The sequence below is a fragment of the Marmota flaviventris genome, chromosome 6 (assembly GCF_047511675.1).
Source record: "Marmota flaviventris isolate mMarFla1 chromosome 6, mMarFla1.hap1, whole genome shotgun sequence".
NCBI lineage: Eukaryota > Metazoa > Chordata > Mammalia > Rodentia > Sciuridae > Marmota > Marmota flaviventris.
This window is the reverse complement of record NC_092503.1, coordinates 128,273,360-128,288,297: the sequence shown is the minus strand read 5'-3', so window position 1 is coordinate 128,288,297 and position 14,938 is coordinate 128,273,360. Positions and strand designations below refer to the sequence as shown.

Below are 14,938 nucleotides of genomic sequence, written 5' to 3'. Positions count from 1 at the left end.
ATTTTGCCAAGGTAAACTGAGAATGTTATAGATTCAGATGTAAAACTAAAACTGTCATACTATTGTCATCACCATGTCAATCACAGTTCCCAGAGATGGATATCTGTGGGCTCTCTCTCATCCTTTGAGGAGGTCCATGGTACAGGTTAGAGGAGAGTGTGGCTGTACAGTCACTAATCAAGACCTTCAGAGACCAAGCAGGAGGAAGTCTGATTTTATTGCACAATTACCATGTATATAAACTCAGACAGTAGCTAAGCAGACTATAAGCAGCCACCAATACAATTTCTGGCCAACTGTCCTTGCAGCGACCAATCAAGGAGTGGCCTTGGAGCAAGTGCAGGTACTGCAACATGTGGCCTCATGCCTAGGGCTGTGCCTATGGGGTGAATGATATGCCACTCACATGCCTAACACAGGGGAGTGCTTTGCCCCTCAGACACCCTTAAGATATGCTAGGTATTCAGTACTCCATGCACTTGTCCCCACAGATTTCCAAGTTCACGATTGTTTTTAACAAAAAAGCTGGTGTTTATCTGTTTTTCACCACAATGAAAGTTAGCTTGATACTTTAAAAATTAGGATAAGATGTTTACTCAATCATCTTAGAAACATTCAGGGTGCTAGAACATTGCACACTTAGAATCTATTCAAAAGCCTGTGGACAGCAGCCATACACCCATACAGCACAGTTTACAGTCTTAGTTTATTCATATGGTGCTTTTTGCAAGGCACAGTGGTATGAAATAGAAAACCTGAATGACTTATGTAAAAACCTTGGAATGACACATGAAGGATGTTATGATAGTCAATCTGAGGCAGGATGCTTCAATGAATTGTTTTTAATCAGGATATAGAACATCAGGAGTGGATTCTAGTTAAAATTCACAGAATAAAAACACCTTAAGGTGAGTGACTTATATGTCCTTCTTGATGCTCTTAATAATCTTGAAAATTACAGAGCCACAGACTAAAGGAATGAATGAGTGAATGAATGAATAAGTAAATAAACAAATAAATAAATAAAATAAAAAGAGCCAATAACTAGAATGATTATTGATGCCTCCTCTTCAGGGACACTTTGTGAGGTCTTGGGGATGTAGCCATGCTGCATGACCTTCTTGCTGTACATATTCTTTGCCATCTGGATCTGGGTGGTCAGACCCACCCAGCCTCCCCCCTAGGCTTTGTTCATTTCCCTCCAGGGTCTGCTGTGAGGCTGGGCTCCTGCTGCTCCCATGACAGGCGCTGGCTGCAGCCACTGTGCCTAGGTATGGGGGGCCAGGCACAAGGCTGGCTGGGCACCTGGCACCAGTGGAGGTGTGTTGGGCTAGCCGGATGGGCCAGGAGGGCACATGGAAACACGGAGCAGACAGCCAGGACATTCTGGAGCAGCTGCTCTGGCTGCTGTCCTGAGCCTGAAGAGAAAGAGGAAGGAAAGGCAATGCCCAGACAGTGCAGCCCATTGTCTCAGTGAAGCAGGTTCTTGTGCAGAATGTAAACTGTTTTATATCAAGTTATATATATGGTGTTGACCAGGATAAACTTCCATCCTTGGATTAGCAGGATAACAATTATGGCCTATGCCAACTATCCTTTTTCAAAAATCATAAGGATATTTATTATTCAAAGAGAATCCTATGACCAGAGGCTATTAGATGTAATTGCTATACAGGGAATTGACACCGTTTTTTTATATGGGGGATCAAGGTTGGGTCTCAACTGGTCCCAGGACTGAGTAGATTCAACACTGTGCAAAAATGGGCCTAGAGGTGGATGGTAGGGGTTCACGCCAAATTAAGAATGATTTATCTCAGCACCAAAGTGGGCCTTGCTTTTCTTGTGATGCTACACCCATTAAGATGGGCATGTACTCTGAAGGGATGGTCAGTCAGAAGCCACTAACAGTTAGTGCTGGATCACCACATTGTTGATTTTGTAATGATTCTGTGGGTTGGAAGATCTATTTCTAAAGTCACTAACCACAACCTTACTGTACTGAGTAGATTATTGATTAAAGTCCATCTTTAAAGACATCATAGCAATTTACTGGTAGAATTTCTGTCAGGATCACTGTAATACAAATTAGAAAGTGCCATTAGACTTCTGTTTACTTTCCTTATATACCATTTTCAGGCAAAGATTAATTTTTTGGCTTCCAAAAATTTGGGATATATTGTGTATAGAAATGGAAGAAAGAATAAAATTAAGTCTCTCTTTAAAGGATACATGTGCAATGTGAGGTGAAACCAGGTGTTATGGTGGATGGAGACAGCAGTGAGGGCAGTTTGAGTCTCTTAAGTGGCATTTGGGAGCTGCAGGAGAGCTTGCTCCAAGGGCTTTCCTGCTGCTCTTGTAATAGGCAGAGTCTGGTTAGACTTGTGTCTTGAGGGAAGCTTCCACTGAACTGGTGTGTGTTTGGGGAGTCAGTGTGGTAAAGAATCTGCATCTCCACTGGGCTTACTGAAGAGGAGATGGCACTGGTAAGCAGATTGAAAGATATAAATGGGATGTCAGGAAGCAAAATTGCTTAAAAAGGGTTCCATTATTTCTCAGGGTCATCATGTGCCCTGACTAGCATGGTTAAACTTGTGGGTTTTATCAAGGAGCAGTGGGGGATTAGAAAATAAGGATTCACAGATGCATATTTTGAATAAAAATAGCTGGGATTGGGTGGAGTATTGCTTGCTGATGAAGAAGCAGATCCAAAAAATTACACCAGGAATCTTTATTTATATATGGGTCATTATCAGGTTAAAGACTATACAAGAATTATTCTTTGTACTCAGAAAGTTACAGTAACACTTACACAGCTTTTCCACGATGCAATTTACAGTTGCAGCAATGTTAGGAGCTTTGTGTAGCTCTCAAGAAAGTCCATTGTTTAAAGTTACTGTTAAGCAGGCAGCTTCAGAAGTAAGGGAGCTGGTGAAATATTGTGGTTGTCTAGCAGGAGAGTTCCTCTTTTCCCAGGAGCAATGTGCCTGAGATCAATGTCAAGGCAGATAAAGCTCTTCTGCAGAGCCTCCTCATGCAGGACATTATCACAGCAGCTAGGCATCCTGCATCCTTGCACAGCAACATTCCCAGGCAACAGGCTTGCCACAGCTATGAGGTCATCAGAGACCCCAATCTCAGACACTGCTCTCCCATTATCTGTCACTACTCTTCACCATCATGGTTAAGAAAGTTAAGATTCTTTGTGTTTAGTATACCAGAAAAGGAGAGTAGGATATAGATTGACAGAGAGCCAGTGGCTGATCTTGAGATTGCTTCCATGAGCTATTATCATAGAGAGGATAACCTTGCCACACTGGGGTGGGTACCCTGGAAAAATTGAGTGCCCTGAGAAACCTTTAAGGGGCATAGCCATGCCATATTCACCACCTTGTGGTGGAGGAGATAGGATGCCCAGTGGCCCTGTGGAGTAGAGAGGCAGGGCAGGCCGAGGCCCAGATGAGAAAAGTGGAGGAATGGGGAACTTCAAGCTTTAAAGCACTTAACAGTATTCTGTCTTCCCCTTGGACATCTTTGCTGTTGTCCAGCAAAGGCCTCTCTTTTGGCACCCAATGACTTTGCACCATGAGAAGTGTCTTGATTGTGTAAAAGTAGGAAAGATTGAAATATGGCATTCCATTCCACTTTCCTGCTCTCAGAACTTTCCTGCTCTCAGAACTCATATCTGCCTTTTGGGCCATGTGCCTCTCCTCCCCAAGAGGAGGGACTCAAAGAACCAGACAGAGCCATGGTGCAAGCTTGGGACAGAACAGCTACACTATCCCTAGCCAGAGCACCAAAATTTTGACTTATAATTTAAGCCAAAATATTGAGCTATAAAATAGTTTTTATTGACCCATGTCTACTGGTTTAGCACACACCTATGGATTAGCCAGTATCTCACCAATCCTTGGGGTTCCTGATGGGCAAAAGCTCAGAGTGCAAACCTTTCCTAGCTGTCAGCTGTTTGGAAACCTGGGAGCTCCAGTTCCCAGTGCAGCCCCAATTCTACCCTTGATAGCAGGCCCCCCCCCCCAACTTTGGGCAGCCCAACCCACTCAGCCCTTGGGGCTCAAACACAGAAATCCCACAGATGGGTGCCCATGCCAGCACCTTCTGCTTGGGAGGAAGAGCCAAAGCAGCAATTGTCTGGCTGCAAGGTCCTCTGGTGCATCTAATACATCTGCCTCAACCTCTGTAGCTGCCAGCCAGAGGCCAGGGTCTGTGGCCAGTGTTTGTCACTGGCAGCTCCAGGCAACTTGGGAAAACCAAGGTTCATCTCCCTCAAGCCTGGCAGTGTCAGTGACCTCAAAGGCAAGTGGGAGGACAGACTTGTTCCCAGGTATCACATCATCCATGGCAGTAATGAGCATCTGCACAAAAAGCAAAGGGACACCCAAAACCAGACAGCACTTTGGGGCAAGCTTGGGACAGAAACATCAACAGGAGCCCCTAACCAGAGCCCCACCATGGGGACCAAGAAACACAAGACAAAGAGCTAACGGGGGCAGGGAAACACTGGTTTTTCTACACTGAGTGCCATCCCCCAAAGCCTGCCCCAACTCCTAAGCTCATCTTGGGGAACCAGCACCAGTCCCAGAAAGGCTACCTCTTTCCTCATCTGTGCCTCAATGGGATCTGGGAGCCCAGACTTGCTCTCAGAACTCATATCTGCCTTTTGGACCATGTGCCTTTCCTCCCCACGAGGAGGGACCCAAAGAACCAGACAGAGCCATGGTGCAAGCTTGGGACAGAACAACTACACTACCCCTAGCCAGAGCACCAAAATGGGTACCAAGGGACACAAGGCAAAACACAAATCAGGGCAAGCAAGCACTGGTGTTCCTATAATGATTGCTATTCCTTAAAGCCTGCATATGCAGAATCCCTTGGGGAAAAAGCACTACCCCTAGGAAGGCCACCTCTACTTTTAAGTCTGTTCCCATGCCATCAATGGGATCTGGGAGCCAAGCCTTGCTTTCAGGTATCATATCTACCTTTGTGGCCATGTGCATCTCCTTCCAAAGTGGAGGAACTCAAAGCAAAAGACAGGGCTAATGGATATTCTTGGGCTTCAACAACTTCAACACATTTAAGCAGACCATTTCTGTGGTAACCACCTTACATGGGACAAAGAACAACTGTGTTCTTGGAGCCATGGGGCCCACTCCTTTAAGTGCCAAAAGGCCACTCCTTGCAGACACTTGCAAGTCCCCTTCATGGTACCAAGACCATCATGAGAATGTCTGCTTCTAGGTTCACATCTGTTCTGTCCTCTTATCCTGGAAGATCTGCTTCACATGGGTGAACAGTGAAGAAGAAACTGGCCTTTAGGGCCCCATCCTTATCTGGTCAGGGATCTCCTGGAAATAGGATCACTGGAGCAGCCACCAGATCCTAGGATGTAGGTCAGGACCTACTCCTGTAGGATCCAGAAGGAAAATGCTGCCTAAGCCAACTTCCACCTTCTCCCTTTCAGGACCTGGTGTGAGCCCTGTTTAGATGCATACCACAGGGCTTGCCCTGACCTTTGTGATTCTGGGGCAAATCAAGGCTCAGAGACAGAGTATCCCATCCCCACCCACTTCCTTGGCAGCTTTGCTCTCAAAGCTGGCTAGGAGGAGGGTGGGGTCTTATTTGGGCTCATTGGTTGGGGTCATTACCACTACAGGCACAGGCCCTCAGCCTGGCTATCTCTGGTTTCCTTGTAGTTTTGAGCTCTTTGGAGCTTTTGGGCTTTGGCCATTTGCTTGATTGGGGAAAAGTGAATGTTGGCAGATTTGGGGTACCACAGAGTGAGAAGGAATGGAAGGTATACAGAGGAAGCAGGCTATTGAGGAAATCTCTATTGTCATTTGTAATTGTGGTCCATGTTGAGCCCACACTATCAGGAAGCTCCCTGGAGAGAAATTTCACTGACTGCTCTGCCTGTAGCTCTGAAGCTGTGAGCACAAACAAGATGACCGCCTGCTAGAACATAGCATGAAGGCAAAATGGTGTCCATGAATGTGGCCCCAAAGGGAGCCAGGGGCTGTGGTGCTAAACCTGCCAATGTGCTCAAGGAGGAAGGGAGGGAGGAAGGGCCAAAGCAGCAATTGGCAAGCTAGGGGAGAGGGGGACACTGAGGTTGGGAGTGGGAGGGTGTCTCTGAGAGGAGACAGCAGAGCCTACCCACGTAGTCTGGAGGCCTCCATGGTGGAGGTGCTGGGGTAGTAGGGAAATGTCTGGCTGAGGCCAAGTTGAAGCCAGAGGCCTGGCCCCTCCCCATGCACAGGGGGCCCACACATGGGCTTGGCAGTGCATGGTACAGATGTCCCTGATGGCCTGGGCCTCACCCATCAGAAGGCAGCTGATGTGCTCCAGAACTTTCTCCTTCTCCTGGTCTATGTCCTCAGCAGTCACTGGAAATGCCAGTTCTGGAGGTGGTGGCAGCCTTAGAGGGTCCCTTTGGCAGTGTCGCAGCATAGAAAATTTTCATTTCTGTGGCCTACTGGTGTTCCCCGTGGATGAGGACATTTCCTCAGCAATGGCTGTCCCAGCCTGTCTTCTACCACCTTCTCACACTGGGTCTTCTTCAGGGGAATTTCTGCAGTTGAAGAGCATCCCAGGGGCAGCTTCCAGATGGATAAACCTGAAGCCCTCCTCTTCAGGACTAAAAGACCTTGAGTGGAGATGTAGGAGCTGCTGATGGCATTTCACTTGGGCAGGAACTCATACAGGAGGCCTGGGAGATCTCAGCTCTGTCTTGGGATCTCTGGGTGTGGAGGTTTCCATGCGAAGCCCCAGGCCTGGACACAAAGGAAGGCAGGGAGCTGTGGGTCACCAAGGGCCTAAAAGCAGATTGTGCTCCTCTAAAAACATGGGGGTTCCCCCTCTGATGTTCTCTATCTGTGGGGTCTTCCAGTTGCTCAGCCACTCCTTGGCCACTGTCTTCAGGGGTTCTGGGCACAATCTTCCCTGGACAGGGGTCTTGGGTACACCATGATGCTGCAAGCTGGCAAGGAGAAACTTCCTGCTCCTGTGCTATAGAAGGGTTGCTGAATCAGTGGGGTGAACTGCAGGAAACGTGGAAAGGTGCAGCAGGCAGCAACATCTTCAGGAGAACAGGCATGTGGAGGATGCAGGTCATGTCTGTGTCTCCCAGAAAAGATGGAAGAGTCCATAGGACCTGGGACAAGCACCTAGGAGGCACATTTCCCAACTGCTGATGAGCAGTTGCAGGATGCCTGCAAGATAACCTGCTAATGCTCCCAAGGCCCCTGGCAATCCAGAGCCATCAATAGTGGAGGGAAGTGGACATTGGTGACCTCTGTGAGCAGTGGTCTCATTTGGGACCCTTCAAGCAGTTCTCTGCCTCCCAGGCTGGGGACAGGGGTGAGGAACAAAGCTTGTCCTGTAAACTACCCATGGAAGCATTTAGAGAAGGTGGGGTTCAGGAATTGCAGAGGAGGGCACAAAGGTTCATTCTTCTGCTTGCGAATGCGGCTTCAGGCTAAACAGCAATGTCAGACCTATAGCCAGGTCTCAGCTTTGGAGGGTATGAGTAGAGAACCTCCAGGCGCGTGCAGAAAACCGTCGATCTGGGCACGAGGCAGGGGCATGCCAGGGAGGGGCGTGCGTTTGCAACGTCCTTTGTACACGCACCAGACCGCAGGAGGGATAGGCGCGAGAACTGGGTGCCCCTTGCCCGTGTGGGTCTTGGGTAGACTGTGGAGTGCTGGCACTGGGGCTGGGGATCCAGATCCCGCTGATTCACCAGCTGACCCAGTGAGGTTTCCTGATCATGTGGGAAGGGTGGAAGATGTTGGGTTTAAGGGTCAGCAGCCACAGCAATGGCGGGGATCCCTCTCCTAGGGCTGGTGCAGTGCCCCCGCCCAACCCCTGAGGTGGCCAGGATGGCTGCACAGATGGTCTGGTCAGACGGTGGCCAGAGGGCTGAGCAGTTTCTGGTTGGCAGGTAAAAGGTGGCCTTGGGGGCGCGGAGCAGGTGGGGTCTAGCGTGTACAAGCGGGTGTTGGACAAGCGGTACCTGCACGTCCAATACAGGGTCAGGCTGCCGGTGTTTCCTCTGGGTGCTCTATATTGGGCAAGGTGGGCCCTGGTGCAGGGCCCCAATATGAGCAACACACATGCCTCCAAGGGTGGAGCAGGGCAGCAGAGCGGAGCCACCCCCAGTTCTCTGAAGGGGGAAGGAAGACCGGGGTGGGGGTGGGGTGGGGGGATAGGCAGTGCATCAGCACAGGAATGGTGCTGCAGGTGTGCACCCAGTGAGCAAGTGTGGATGGTGTCACCAGAATCTCGCTCCCTGCACCTGGGCAGGACACTCTGTCCTCTCCTGTAGCAGTGAAGGTGTGAACTGGTGATTGTGTCAACCTTGCTCTGGTGAGAATGGTCAGTGTTAGATTTGACATCTAGGATCTCTTGCCACGGCAGGGATCCCTCCTCCCATGTCATGGGCCTAGAGCTGTCAGACAGCTGTCTACTGTCCTGGTTGGGCCTGGCCATAGGTCACAGGACTGAGGATAACAGAAAACTTTGTCAAAGCAGACAAGCATTAGGAAAATCCCAAACTCCCCAGAAAGTTAATTATAATACCTTACAAGACCTCTTGTTTCAAGATTTCTTGTCACCAGGCCCATTGTGAGAGGTCATCACCAAAAACAGGGCACACCCACTTTTCCACCATCAGGACCCACACAAATTTTCTGAAGTCTCTACAAAGGGTAACAAACCACCTACTGGAGTGTGAAAAATTGAGGTAAGATGAAAATGGAAGTGATTTCTTTTTGCCCCATTGAGTGTGTTCTTGGCAACTTTGTAAAAAAAAATCAATTGATGTTAACATTAAATGTTTGAATTTATTTTTGAATCCTATAATCTGTTGTATTTGTTTCTGTTTTTATGGCATTAAAATTCTGTTGGATTACTATAGCCTTTTCAGGTAGTTAATGCCTCCAGTTTTGTTCTTGCTTAAGATCATCTTGCTTGTGATCTTTTGTGGTTATATGAATTTTAGGATTATTTTCCCATTTTTGTGAAGAATATCATTGGAATTTTGGTAGGGACTGTATTGAAGCTATAGATCATTTAGGATAGGAAGGACAATCTAATAATATTCATTCATTCTTCTAATTCATAACATGCATATCTTTTGATTTACTTTTGTCTTCTTCATCTTCTTATTTTAAATATATACTCATATTTATTTTTTAATTGGTCATAATTGTACATATTTATAAGGAGTGGTGTGATATTTCAGTACATGTATACAATGTGTAAGTATCAGATCAGAGTAATTGGTATGTCCATCACCTCAGATATTTATCATTTCTTTGTGTTGGAGAGCATTCATAATCCTCTGTACTAGTTATTTTGAAATATACAATTAAATATCATTAATCATAGTTATCCTACTGTGCTATAGAACATTAGAAGTTATTCCTTCTATCAAACTGGTCCTGTACCTGTAACCATCTTCTCTTTATTCTCCTCCTTCCACTGTTTTCAGGCTCTGGTAACCACTATTATCCTCTCTACTTATAGGAAATCAGGTTTTTAAGCTTCCACGTATAAGTGAAAACATGCAGTCTTTGTCTTTCTGTGTCTGACTTATTGACAGGATTTTAAATTTTTTTGTGGCTGAATAATAATTCATTGTGTATATATACCACATTATCTGTATCTCTTGTTATCTCTCCTTATCTCACTTTTATCTATCCCTCCACTGATGAACACCTAAGCTGATTCCTTTTCTTGACTATTAGGAATAGTGTTGAGATAAATATGCAAGTGTAGATGTTTTGTCAATATGTTGATTTTATTTCCTTCAGATGTATACCCAGAAGCAGTATTGCTGTATTCAATGGCAGTTCTATCTCTATTTTTTTTGAAGAGCTTCCATTACCTTTTCCCATAATGGCTGTACAAATAGTGATAAGAGTCACCAATTTTCTGCATACTCACCAGAATTTCTTATTTATTTAAAATAATAGTTATTGGAACTGGGGTGAGCTGATATCTCACTGTGGTTTTGATTTGCATTTCCCTTGTGATTACTGATGTTTAGCATTTTAAGCTACATCTGCTGGCTATGTATATTTTCAACTAGTTTTGTCTTTTAACCTTCCTACTGAAGTTATTTATACATACATTTTACAATAGTATTCTCAATTTGATCATGTACTTCCTCTTCCAGCATGTTTTGTACTTTCATATATTTTTGTATTACTAATTTAGTAATCTTTATTTTTTCAAATTGAAAAACCCGTTTAGTTAGATGTTAGGTATCTCCCCAAAACTAATGTATGAGGTTATGCAAGAAAGTTTAGAGGTAAAATGATCAGATTATTAAAACCGTTAACTTATTCAGTCCATTAATCCACTTGAATGGATTAACTGGGTGGTGACTATATGCAGGTATGGTATGGCTAGAGGAGGTAGGTATTCTACTATCTTGCTGAGATATCCTGACCAAAAGTTAATTCTGCTTGTTTCTTTAAAAAATGTTTATGAACTAGCATGTAACTAATACAATGAGGAAGAAATGGGATGTCTGTTTCCCCAAATTACTAACACTTTACTCCCAACTTAAAAAATATATCATGCCAGTAAATTTCCAATATTTTAATCTGATTAACTAAAGGATGCATATTGAATTCCTAACCTGGGAGATTATCAAGGCTTCTATCAGGTGCTGGAGCCTGAGTATGTCTATCCTTTGCTTCAGAGGGAGACTTTCTTCCAATTATCTTTACAGAGAGGGAAAACACCAATACCAAGTGTTCTCAACCTTTTTTTGTTTTTATTATCATTTCCTTCCTAATGATTTTTATGGCATAGTTATACTGTGTGTATCTGTGGTACAGTGCCTTTTGAAGATCCATCAACAATTTTAATATCTGATTTTTGTCATTTTTCCTCAGTTTTGACCTTTGTTCCTTTGGGGGTGATACCATCACTGATATAAAAGCATACATTGAGAAAAATAAAGGATACCAAATGGAATATGATTAAAACTTTAATATAGATAGAAATATAAATAAATAAAATCAACTAAAAATTCCCATGACTATTTATGGGCTAGAGATAATGAGGATGATTTTATTCTTATTTTTCTAGTATTTTTCAAGTGTAGCAAAAAAACACTAAACATCAGGAATCATCAGGGAAATGCAAATAAAATATATTTCCAAGAAATATATTAGAAGAAAATATATATTGAAGATTTTACAATATTATGCCTGTGAAAGAAAAACTGTATTACTTTCTCTTCCTCTAAGTCAGAGTGTTTTAAATGACTTAAACATTAACATAAACTAAAGATTTTGCTTCAGTATTACCTAATGGATATTTTCCATATTCTGTAGAATTGATAATATTTTCATGAAGATTTAGTAAATGAGAAGGAGAAGGAGGGAGAGGAAGAGGAAGAGGAAGAGGCAGGAAGAGGAGGGCAGGAAGAAGAGGAGGAGGGGAAAAAGGAGGAGGAGGGAAGAGAGGGAGGGAGAAAGGGGCTCAGAATCAAGATATAGTCCCCAAGGGAATGTTCCCAGTGACCTACTTCCTCATATCATGTTCCACCTGCCTAGAGTTTCCACCTCCTTCCAATAGTCCATTCAATTAAGAATCCACCAAACGAATTAATCCACTAATGAGGTTAGAACCCTCATGATCCAATCACTTCTCAAAAGCTCCCCTTATGCAATAGGGAATAAGTTTTCAACACATGAAATTTTAGGGGACATTTTATATTCAACCATAATGGCATATATATCCTTTGCCTCGGGGAGTGTCTTTCATTAAGTCATCTTTTCAAATAGGGAAGAATGTAACACTGTTCCATCAAACCTTTTTTTCCATTATTACCATCTCCTTTCTAATGAAATTTTATACCACACTTATATTGGATATTTGCTTGTATATACAGGCTTTTTGATGAAACTCCAATTATTAGAATATCTATAATTTTTGCCACACTCCCAAAGGTAATAATTGTTACCTTTTGCCTTCTTGGGAATGAAAAGCTTAATGTAAAAGCTTACATTGAGAGCAATAGCGAAGGATGACAAACTGAACAAGATCCAAAGTTTAATGTAGATGGAAATATGTAAATAAGTAAAAAATGAAATAAATTAAAAATTTTCAGATTATGTCTGGGTTATATATGTGTATTATTTTTGTAGTTCCCACAAAGATAGAATTTCTAGTGTCTGAATGACTGACTTATAGAGAAAATAAACTATTTTATTTTATTTTCCAGCCCAGTAAAATAAAGTAAAAAATGATGGACACACAGAAAATCACTAAATTTTTGTTTTGTGAATTAAGAGCATAGTGCTCCTTCCCCCAGATTACTAAGTACTACCACCATCATTCAATATGAGAAGGAACACTATAAAATCCAAGTGCCTAAAAGGAATAGATCAAAGAGCAATATTTAATACTGACTTTCTTTAATCTTAAGTAAAATTTTTATTTTCTTCATTTCTCCATACTGGTGATAAGAATTTCATAAACTGTATCTGACCTAGAATCTTGCAAACTCCTTATCAGGTCATAAAAGGATTAAGTTACTCCAACAAAAAGCACCCTAAATACAGAGGTTTAATTAATATTACACATAATGGAAATTTTTTTTCCTGAAATGCTCTGGAGGCTTTGCCAGTGGGTTACTATATATTTTCTCTTATAGTTCTGTTCCCACTTGCTGGTTTAAGGGAGGTAGCTTCCACATTCATATTCCAGATAATATTAAGGGAAGTGCGCAAGGTGAGCTCAAGTAGGTTCATATTAAAGAAGTTGATCCAGAAGTTGTACACATAACTTTCCTGGCATTGTTTTCATGGAGGCCACACTAAGAAATGTGATTTACAGTATGGTGGTCATATGTCCAATTAAAACTTGAGGTCAAAGTGGAATGTATATTGGCAGGTAGTCTATCAAAAAATCTCCTCAGGCACTGTCATATGAATGAAGGGGAGTATCATGTTCTATCACTTTTCTTAAGTAGTATGTCTGGGAAGAAAGAGAACATTGTCTAATATAATTCTACATTAACATAGATGTCCACGTGAAAATTTTCCTTACAACTATTTACACATCTCTTAACTGTATTTACTACATTTCTTAATTGTTTATTTGACTACGGTTCTTGATTTGACTTGAAGTTTTATATACATTCATTGTATTATATTCATGTATTTGTATTTCCTTATCATTCCTACTTCCCATTTATTTACAATGTTAAACCTTTTATCTGGTAAAATTCTTGGTAAATGATGAGTACCCATTTTGTGGTCTTTTTTTGGGGGGTACCAGGGATTGAATTCAGGGCACTTGACCACTGAGCCACATCCTAGCCCTGTTTTGTATTTTATTTAGAGACAGGGTCTCACTGAGTTGCTTAACACCTTGCTTTTGCTGAGGCTGGTTTTGAATTTGGGATCCTCCTGCCATAGCCTCCTGAGCCAATGGGATTATAGCTGTGTGCCACTGTGCATGGCTTAGATGGTCTTTAAATGAATTGACAGAGCCCCTATTGATAAAGGCCAATATTTCTTTAGTTCTCTATATTCTCATATTATCCCACCTAACTCATGACTTTGCTGAACATTTTTCTATTGATAGTGTTCTCTTCACTGCATTCTTTACATCTTTGTTTCTTAAAGTGTAGATCAGAGGGTTAAGGCTTGGTGTGATAACTGTGTAGAAGAGAGTAAAAAACTTTCCTTGTTCTTGGGATGTGGTATTCTGTGGCTTCATGTACATATAAATGGCTGTCCCATAAAATAGAGTTACTACTGTGAGGTGGGAACCACATGTATTGAGGACCATTTTCCACCCTCCTGCTGACTTGATCCTCATCACAGCTTGAGTGATAACTCCATATGAAATGAGAATAAGTGATAGAGGTACTAGAAGAAATACTACTCCAAGAGTAAAGACAACAATCTCAATTACTCTTGAATAGACACAAGCCATCTTGATCAGTGCTGGCATTTCACAGAAAAAGTTATCCACCTCCCGGTTCCCACATCTTGGTAACTTCATAGTCAAAGAGCAAAGAATTAAGGCACTGCCAAGGCCACCCAACCAGGAGGTCAGCACCATCTTCTGGCAAAGCTCAGGGTGCATTATTACTGTGTAGTGAAGGGGTTGACAGACAGCAGCATAGCGATCATAGGCCATCACAGCCAAGAGAAGACATTCTGTGGCTCCCAGGTCAAGGGCAAAGAAGAATTGGAGCACACACCCTCCATATGTAATAGATTTTTTGGGGCCCCATATATTTACCAGCATCTGGGGGATAATGCTAGTTGTATAACAGAGGTCCAAAAAAGACAAATTAGATAAGAAGAAATACATGGGGGTATGAAGCTGGGTGTCTAGATAAGTTACAAGAATGATGGTTGTGTTTCCTACCAGAGTCACAATATAGAAGATGAAGACAACCACAGAGATGATGCTGTCTAGTTGAGGTTGATCAGAAAACCCTAGAAGGATGAAGTCTGTTGTGGAACTTTCATTGATTATTTCCATTGTTCCTTATGGAAGTAAAAGAAAAAAAATGTCACTTTCAGATAGAATTGAAAATCTCTGTTGTTGTCATGTGTATTGAACATCCTTATTTGCTTGCTTTTCCCATTTGGAATTTTTAACATTTCTTTTTGTTTAGTAGCCAGAGCTTCGGCATGTTATATCTACAGTGAGTCTATTGATATATGTTAAACTCATCATGCTGAATTTTAAATCACTGAGAAGGGCTAATAAACTATGCTACCCATGTTCCTGTGCATTTTCTTTAAGTAATAATTCCACAGTTATATAATTTCAAGATGGGAATGTATATTTGTGTAGCTATTCCTCTTGAAACTAAGATATAAGCATCACTTCATTGTGATACATCTTTCCCTTACTAAAGAAGTTGAGTTTGAGGTAGAAA

At 42.7% G+C, this 14,938-nt stretch overlaps 1 protein-coding gene across 1 annotated transcript; it reads right to left on the bottom strand.

The window, feature by feature from the left end:
- Positions 1–13,590: 13,590 nt before the first annotated feature.
- On the bottom strand, positions 13,591–14,535 carry LOC114080210 (putative olfactory receptor 2W6). Its single transcript, XM_027921796.3, has one exon. The coding sequence runs from the start codon at positions 14,533–14,535 to the stop codon at positions 13,591–13,593; it is 945 nt and encodes a 314-aa protein (XP_027777597.3).
- Between the last annotated feature and the right edge of the window lie 403 nt (positions 14,536–14,938).